At 44.2% G+C, this 9,316-nt stretch overlaps 1 protein-coding gene across 2 annotated transcripts in view; it reads right to left on the bottom strand.

Moving 5' to 3' along the window:
- Positions 1 to 792: 792 nt before the first annotated feature.
- Positions 793 to 9,316, bottom strand: part of LOC309601874 (histone acetyltransferase KAT6A-like) — a 52,086-nt gene continuing 43,562 nt past the window's right edge. For both annotated transcript variants that reach the window (XM_082335106.1, XM_082335107.1), the window contains exon 18: positions 793 to 5,888. In XM_082335106.1, the coding sequence (XP_082191232.1) occupies positions 3,301 to 5,888 (2,588 nt within the window). In that variant the 3' untranslated portion in view covers positions 793 to 3,300. The remainder of the gene's footprint in view (positions 5,889 to 9,316) is intronic.

Below are 9,316 nucleotides of genomic sequence, written 5' to 3'. Positions count from 1 at the left end.
ACACACACAGAGTTTGCTTACTTGAAGACATACTTGTGACAGCCCATCTGCGGGAAAGCCTTTGGAAGACTCCCGTCGCCCCTCTCCACGCTTCTCCCGCTCCTGGAGCCCCTGCCAGGCTGCGGCGCGGCCGGCGGCCTCGGCACGGCTGGAATCGCCCGAGGAGGCCGTGGTCACTGCCGCGACATCGCTCCCAGGGAAAAACTCTGGCCACCATCACGCCGTCGCTGGAACTTTGCTTCCATCTAGTGTTTTGAACGTCGAGAGCCTGCGGAGAAGAGCTCAGCACAGCACCATAAAGCTCACGACTGATCCGGTTCTGCCTTGAAGCTGCGGGGTAAAATTTCTAGTTCTCCCAAAATACAAAGTGCAGAACATAAAGACGAGGGAGCGCCTGGAAGGGGCGGGGGGGAAGCTGCAAACACACATTGCGGTTTTCAAGTGCACAAGTCAAAACTCTCAAGCAATCGTACAAACAGAAGCTGACAGACCGCAGCTAACACACTTCGCTTAAGCTCTGGGCAGCCCTTACAGAGGCGAATTGAAAGGTGATGATTTCTGGGAGCAGCTTTCAAGCTTTTGGTTTTTCTTCTTATTTTTAACCTTTCTCTCCTTAGAAGCCGTAGATAAAGATTAACGTGGACAGAGATCTCGCAAGCGAATTCCGAGTGCCGCCTCTCTTCCAGAGCAGGAGGCCAAGAGGCAATGGCATTCCCCGGCCCGAGGACCGGTGACGGAGCTCACCGCTGAAATGGAAGAAAAAAAAATCCACACGCACAACTGACATCCAAAATGGCTCAACATAATTTATTTTTTATGTTAAAATGTACAGAGTTCTTTTGAAAGTACTTGCTAGAAAGGGGAAAAAAAAGTGATATTACATACAAGGAGAGGAAGGGAGACCATCCAGCCAGGAGCGTATGACATGGAGAATTACAAAGGCATCTAGGCACCCCTTCCCCTTAGCTTACAAGTCACCATGAACAAAGTACAAAGAGGTTACAAAACAGGAAAAGCAAATATAAACAGACAGGAATAGACTCAGCTTCATTTGTACATGCGGCTTTTAGAGGCATCTGGAGCTCCTATTCACACACTCTAGAGATCTCTTTAAAGAGAATTTTTATCTTTCTTAAAATAGTTTTTAATATTCTACAACAAAGATAAAAAATTTTAAAGATGGAATGAAATGAAAAAGCTCTTATTTTTAAAAGGCATCAAAGTCACTAACAGTGAGATTTTTTTTTTAATTTCTTTTAGAAGATTACCCAAGTTATCTTGCTAAAAATACATATTTTTTTTTTAAACAGAAGTGAAAAAATGGTAGGTACCAATATTACTGCGTTGGATAATTTCTTTTTATATATAGAAAAGAACATTTTTTTTCTACAATAGTTCTACAGTCACAAAGGCTTGTGGAAAAGGGAGCTGCCCAATTGATAAAAAAACCATACAAAACCAAACCAAACGGAACGGCAACCGAAGGAAATTCACGGCCCTCGTTTCAACAGCTTCTCCTCCTGTCGCAGACCCCGACCCCCCTCCACCCCCAGCAACCAGGGACACAGCTGAAGACCTAGGAAGGAGAGGGCAGCACAGTGCGCTTTCTACACGGGTTATTTGGAACTGGAGTAGTATATACAGAGAACTGGGGTCCTACACAGCCTTGTACATGCTCAAAACTAAACAGAAATAAAAAACGTGGAAGTCCTTTGCATTCTGCCTTTTACGGTTAGCAGTTATTGGAGGAAAGTCCATTTTAGTGCATCCGAAGAAACCCCAACTTTCTTTTAGACTCTTTTGGTTTAAAAACAAAAGAAATTAGTCTTATTAATGTGTCTGTATTTCTACTTCATATACATTAAAAAAAGAACTTTACATTAAAGGGTGTCCCTTTTTGTATTGGGTGACATGCCAGCAGCGCAGCCAAAAAGAATGTAAATTGGATTATGCGGTAATAAACAGCAAAATCCTGCCGCCCGCATCCTACTATGGTGTTAGGACTGTTTCACTCCTATAAAACAGGCCGATTCCCTTCTTTTCCCACGCTAGACCAAAAGCGTGGCTATTCCTATAAAACGGGTCTCAAACGTAGCGGGAGAATCGGGGAAGACAGCCCTGACTCCCCCCGAGCGCGGCCCCTCCGGCACCTTCCCATCCCCTACCAGGAGGGAAGGGCGACACGGGCACCACGGGGCTCTCCGCGCGTCACTCACACGCACGCTTCAGCTTCCACCATCACCCAAGCGAAGAGATTGAGAGGCAGACCACTGGAAACGGCCGCTTTGGAGCTCAGCCTGACCCAAAGGCTCGGAACCAAGACCCTCAGCATTTCCACGTACATACTAAAGCAGAGTTTGGGATCTCAGAGTTGTGGCTGACTTGCAGTTCGCCAGAAGAGCCTGCAACGATGTTCTCGTCCGAACGGACCATTAACCACCCTATCCTCCTCCTGACTGCACACGGGATACAAACAGTTCTCTCTCGAGATGCTTCCAGTAGTTCGGAGTGACAGAACATGTGTGCATGCATGCACGCCCGTGCGCACATGCATGTCTGGGTGGCGAGTGGGATCGTTTCAAAATTACATTATATTTTCAGCATGAAACATACAATTTCAATTAACTCATCTACAAAAACACCAATGTGAATAGTTTATTGTTTACACGTAACTCCAAATTTTACTGAGGGCGAGGGAGTCAGGGAAAATTAAAGATTAAAAATTTTTCCTGACTTGCAGAAATAAAGAGCTTCATTTATCCTCTGTGTCCCCTTCCAAGTCTCCCAATAAGTGCCTCCTGCTCGAAGTAGGAAATGCTAGGTGGGGTTTAGAGGGAAGGGTTGTTATTCTTTGAGATGTCTAACATTTTACATGACTGCAGCGCTAGAAACTGCATACAGAGGGGCACAGGGGAGGGAGAAGGACATACATTTGAAAAAAAAAAAAATTTAGAAAGATGATTTCACTGTTACACATATTCTGTCCACATTGTCAGCAAAGTAAGGCTCTTTTTAAATTATGAAAAGATTTTGTGCATGTTTTCCCCTCTAAAAAACATCTGTAAATGATTTTAGCTGTAAAATGTTTCAGGATTGTGAAGAAAACAAAAACGCAAAACAAAAAAAAAAATCCAAAAAATAAAGACCAGGCTTCCTAAAAAATAAAATAAACCAAAGAAAATCCCTCTAAATCTACAGCAATATTTTAACTGGAAAAAGGTCCATTTTCTCTGGTTCGTCAGTATAAAAGGTTCCTTTATTTATATATATTTCAGTTTCTAGGATGCAAGTTCATCTTGCTCATCTTCTCATGTATGGTCCATTGAGAGACTGCTTGGGCACCCCAGCAGCGTTCATGTAGCTGTGATGGGAGGGGCCAGTGTACATCATGTTTCCATGAGGATTTGGCTGCATAGGCTGCTGGGTATAGGCCTGGCTCCCCATCATTCCCATCTGCATCTGCATAGGATACTGTGCTGTCTGGTTCATGTAGGCAGGGTTACTATGGTAACTGCTGTTCATCATGGGCTGTGTCATTCTGTAGCTGTTCATGGCGTTCAGGGTGTTCATATTCATGGAATTAACGTTGTAAGGGGCGGTGGGCATCAGGTTGACTCCCATGTTCATACCCCGCTGAACGGCCAACGTACGGGGCCCAGCCTGCATGGCAACTGCGGGCGGGCTGCGGCCATAGAGCTGCTGCTGGTGTGCGGTCGCAGAGGGCAGCGGTGCCGACTTAGAGCGAATGGAAATATGCCCCTTGACTGGCATTTGCCCCTGCAACCTCTGCGTGTGGGGAATACCGATGTTGGTAGCAGACATATTACACTGAAGCAGAGGTGACGTGAGGTTCATGGTGGTGGACGCCAGGTTTGGCGGGGGTGTCATGGTGGCTTGTGCTTGTGGTGTGCCTGCTAAGGGGTGAGAGGGAGCTAGCTGAGCCAGTCCTGTGTTGGAGAGAGAGACGCTGGTTGCATAGGAAGTCACAGCAGGAGAATGGCTATAAGGCATGGCATGAGGGTCCATAATGGTGTTTGTCAGCTGCTGCAACTTGGCTAAACTGAAGGTGGCTGATGGTTGTGAATAGCTCCCGGCACCAAAATCCCCTGGAATCCTCTCGTAGATACTTATGTTACCGGTGCTTCCCGATTCGGGTATTTCCATGATCATGGGTGCTGGGGTGAAGCTGTTGTTCATGCTACACTGAGACAGCGGCGGTTGCTGCTGGGGTGGAGGCGGGGGCTGCGGCTGCTGTGACTGAGGCTGCTGCTGTTGTGGCTGCGTTGCTGGTTGCTGGTTACTTGGAGGCCTTTCTACCACGCAGCTCTGAGGTGACTTGATATTGCAGTTTGCTGCAGGCTGGACAGCGTTCTGCTGCATCATACTGCAACTGCTGCCAATGTTTGCCATTTGCTGAGTGACAACGCAACTGTTCTGAGTGAGGCTGCTAGAAGAGGACAGTCCTCCATACGAACAGCTGCTCTGGGAAGAGTTATTTCCACAAATGCTGCCTCCCATAGTGGAGTCATAGCTGCTGGGGTTTTCATAATTCTCTGTAGTGCTCTCAATGCTGCCAAGGTCACTGAAGCCACTATCCACCACCTGCTGAGAGTGGTCCGATACTGAAGGCACATCCATCATGGGGCTGGTCTCCATGTTCTGCATAGAGGGTGCGGACAGGGATCCTTGCTCAGGACTGATCTGGGTGTAACTGCTCTCCAGAGCAGGCACATTTGGGCTGCTGACAGAACGTACAGACTGGCTGGGGTGGGACTGAACAGAGGATATTGGACTGTTGTGTTCTGAGGCCTGGCAATCTTCAACCATTGATATCTGGGGATCCTCCTCAGTCTGGGTGTAACTCTGCAAAGTCTGACAAGCTGCAAGAGTTTCTTCACAGTCCTGGTAAGCTACATCATGCTCATTGCTTTCCTCCTGCGTCAAGGACTGGACTGCTTGAACAGTTTCAAGATCTAGTTCACTATGAGGAATCTCCTCCTCTTCCTTTAATTCAATTAACCCTTCTTTATTACTTTGCTCTTCTTCGTGATCATCTTCAGAGCCGGGGACGTGCTCTGAGCCCACTGATGTCTCGTTGGAAGCCTGCTCTTCCTCAGAATCTGCCTCTGCTTCGTCTTTTTCTTTTGCATCTTCTCTACTGCTTGGTATGCTTGTTTCTAAAAAACATTCTTGCACCTGAGGCTCCTCCTTCACCCCTTCCGTAACAGGCTGTTCCTCCAATTCTTTTTTCTTCACAGACTCCAGGTGACCGTCATCTTCGTCATCGGCATCGTGATCTTCATTTTGATTTGTCACTACTGCAACTTCCTCTTCTTCCTCATGGTCGTGCTCAGGTTCGTCTAGTTCTTGCTGTTCTTCTTCTGATTGCCTTTGCTCTTCTAAAACCCGTGGCTTCTCCTCTACCTCCTCTTCTATCTCAGGCTCTTTTACTTCTGGCACTGGACTGCTGTTGCTGTCCACAGGAGAAACTGCTCTTACTTCACTGCTGGCTGTATCTTCCTCTTCTCCCTCTCCTACCTCTTCTGCTTCCATATTCGCATCTTCCTCTTTCCTTTCCTCAATAAGAGGCAGCTCTTCTTTCTGCTCAACACTTTCTTCTGTATCTGAAATTTTGGGCTTACGCCCTGGTTTTGAATTAGCTACCACTGCATCGACTCCTTCATCCTGAACTGATGGTGGCACTTTTTCCCGGTTCAGTTTAAAACCTGGTTTTCGACCAGGTCTTTTCTTCCAGTGGACTGGTTTTCGGCTTTTCCCTTTTGGCCATCCCTTCTTCTTTTTCATGGGTGTAGAAGTATCCGGCTCAAGTGAAGAATCCTTTGCTTCACATTTTCTCAGCATAGATAATGGTTTCAAAGTTGGGTTACCTGAAAACACAAATTGAAAGATACTGTTCAAACATTTTTGTTTGACCTGAGCATTCAACGGAAGCTTTTCCAAGCATTCCCACCATGTTTATCAACTTTCTGTATCAATACTAGCTTAGAGAGAAGAGGATCAAGGTCTGCTCATTAGCAATCACATTGCACATTACATTTTCAAAGAACGCCAATGCTTTCAAGATTTTGCATGGTCAAAGCTCTGAGCCTTTAATACACAATTCAAATTAAACACTAGGCTATATGATAAAGTCCTGGAAAGACTCTCCACCCTTTACAAATTTTATTTCTACAATATGTTCACAGATGAAAATGTTCCGGTGTAGGGGAACACATGAAATTGCAATAAAAGCGTTTAGATCTGTATTTTGTGCATCTGCTGAAGACTCATTGGACTTTTATTTGATGAAGCAAGTTTTGCATTTCAGTGACTTTCCAAACCTTAGAACAGGTTCAGAGCTTATACAGCCAGAAAGGAACGTGAGCGTTTACTGAGAACGTCCTGAATACTGCGAGGCGTTCCCTGAAGTGATTCGTTCTGAACCTGCCAATTAGGACAGTCAGTGACATTTTACACAGCTGTTGGCAAACTACAGCAGTTAATCATTGACACTAGTTGATACTCACACTTTACCATCTGAATTTCTGTCTTCAGACACTGAATTTACTTCATCTGCATTTGTATTACTTTTCCTTTTATCTGCTAGGCAGAAAATCTCTCTTACCAAATAACAGCTCTCACCTAAGCAATGTGTAAATTTATCAAGTCACTCTTTTGCCTCAGCTTTCTTTGACTCTATCATTACAGAACATTTGTTCTAGTGTGTTAACCAGCCCACGACTGTTCTTTGAACTATTCCAGTTTATCAATACTCTTATCAAGCGTAAATAACTGAGTAAAGACGGTTGTAGTAGTTTCACCAAAGTTAAATAAAGAGATGACAGAATGTCTCTACTCCACTTGGGATTTCCCTGTTCATATATTTAAAGATCACCTGAATCTCTGGCTCTGAGCTAGAAAACCATGTAATTACGGGACATGACCTTCAAGTACTCTCTCATCGGCTTTGTCAGTGAATTGCCCTTCACTTCATTTACCAAATCCCCTCTTTTTCCGTCAGCTGCTACATTATTTTTTAATCTATCCGTAAAATAGCAGTACAGCCATGACCCAGACCAATCTCCCTTAGAACAGAATAGCTCTCCTGGAAGGGACCTACAACGATCAGCTAGTCCAACTGCCTTGCACCCCACTCATAACAAAGCTGCTTAATTACTCCTTGTCTGCAGCTTGATTTATTTACTAGGTATTAGCTTGATTCTGTAACATGTCAGCTTAAGCAAATGGTTTTGATTAAGTCAAATATCTCTCAAAACACTAAGTAACATCAATTACCCTTATTAACCAAGCTGTAGTCTTGTAAAAATATATCATTGTCTGACAAATACATTTTTCACATACCAGTGTCATTTGTACGGAGCAAATAACCCTCCCGGGACCTTCTACTGAGTAACAAGCCAGTCGTCCTATTTACATCAGGATGAATGTCACACTGATGGGCCTGTAATTAGGTTGGTCATCCCACTATAAGAATATAAGATCCATTTCCCCCCAATATTCAGAGTACATTTATTCACATTTCTGCCCTTTCTACCATCTTAAAAAATGTTGTTGATTCCATGCTATGAGTTTCCCAAGAAGAGCTGTTTTAAGTCCATGGTTATCCAATGAAGGTAAAACTAAATAATGTGCTCCTAGTAGTTCACAAACACTTCTTAAAACCTAATCGTATGTCAGCAGAGTTACTCTTGCCCTCTGCTCAGACACGCATTTACTCTAAGTATCTCCAATGAGAAGCATTCTGAAAAAATTCTGGGTATTAAAAAATGAATTTAAAACACATACTGAATTCAAAATTCAACAACTCCTTGAAGTCATACATAAAACAAATATTTGGAATGTGAATAAAGGAAAGAAAGGATCTGCCACAGTCAACATATCATTGGGCAGGAAGAAGGAAACACTACTTTTATAGTATTTGTTAAAGCATTAACACTTAAGCCCCTAAAAAAAAAATTCCACCTCTTTAAAAAAAAAAAAATTTGCTATTTCTCTTCCCATTCTTTCACATTTCCTATCTATTACAGAGGATTAGATATACCACCTCGTAGGTAAAGACCCTTTGCTTTTATCTGTACTGTCATGGATTTAATATTTTTAGGAATAAAAAAAAAAGCTAAATGATCTTATGATGGCAGGCTCCCCTTATAATAATGCAATATTAAAGGTGTCCAGTCTGGACTCCCCAGTACAAGAGAGACATGGAGCTACTGGAGAGAGCCCAGTGAAGGGCCACTAAGATGCCTAAGAGACTGGAGCATCTCTCTGTTGAGTAAAACAGAGAGCTGGGACTAAAGAGAAGGCTCGGGGGGGGATCTTATCAATGTGTACAAATATCTTAAGGGAGGGTGTGAAGAAGATGGAGCCAGGCTCTTTTCAGTGGTGCCCAGCGCCAGAAGCAATGGGCACAAACTGAAGCACAGGAGGTTCCATCTGAGCATCAGGAAACACTTCATTCCTGTGGCCGAGACTGGAACTCTCCCTCCTTGGAGATACTCAAAAGCCATCTGGACATGGTCCCGAGCAACTGGCTCTTGGTGGCCTTGCTTAAGCAGCGGGGCTGGACAAGATGACCTCCAGCGGTCCTTTCCAACCTCAAGGGACTGCGATTCTATGATTTTTACCATAGGCATTTGAGACCGTCTTTGCAAAAGAATATGGATTTGATGACCACTCAAGATTTCACGTGCATCACTTTTTAGGATACTGAGAAACACGGGTACGTGCTCATTCAGTTGCACTTTTAAATGTCAGTGTGCACGCAACCTTGAACAGAAGATCCTTACAGTATTCACATTCACAGTAAAACTTACGGGTAGGACTAGGAAAAGCAAAATAATACAGCCCAGCCTATTACAGAGCTCCATCTTCCCCCACGCAACCCTAACCACGTTGCACAGAACTGGCAGCGTACAGAGAGACAAGCTTTATTTGTGTGCTGCACACAGAACACACTCGCTCTTCCAGAATGCCTAACCCTGATTAAATACCGGCCTCAAATCACCACACCGCACGAGCCATCCTCGCTGTAGCCCTGACAGCAATCCGAACCAATTCAAATCCTCATCAGACACCAAATTTAAGAGACTGCAATGTTACATTTCAGCGAAATAATAAAATACTTTCAGTGCATCGCTTCAGCTACAGATTAAGTTCTCAGGGAAAAATCTAACCCAAACCACCCTTAGTCAGAAAGTTAAAAAAAAAAAACAAAACAAAAACAAAACCCAAACAAACGGAAATTACGAGCAGGTTTCTGTAGTGATGGGAAAGCTTCCAAAAAACCTAAGCTTCC

This window comes from Platalea leucorodia (assembly GCF_965183815.1).
Source record: "Platalea leucorodia genome assembly, chromosome: W".
NCBI lineage: Eukaryota > Metazoa > Chordata > Aves > Pelecaniformes > Threskiornithidae > Platalea > Platalea leucorodia.
Note: the sequence above shows the minus strand (reverse complement) of the source record. Positions and strands in the feature narration are given on the sequence as shown.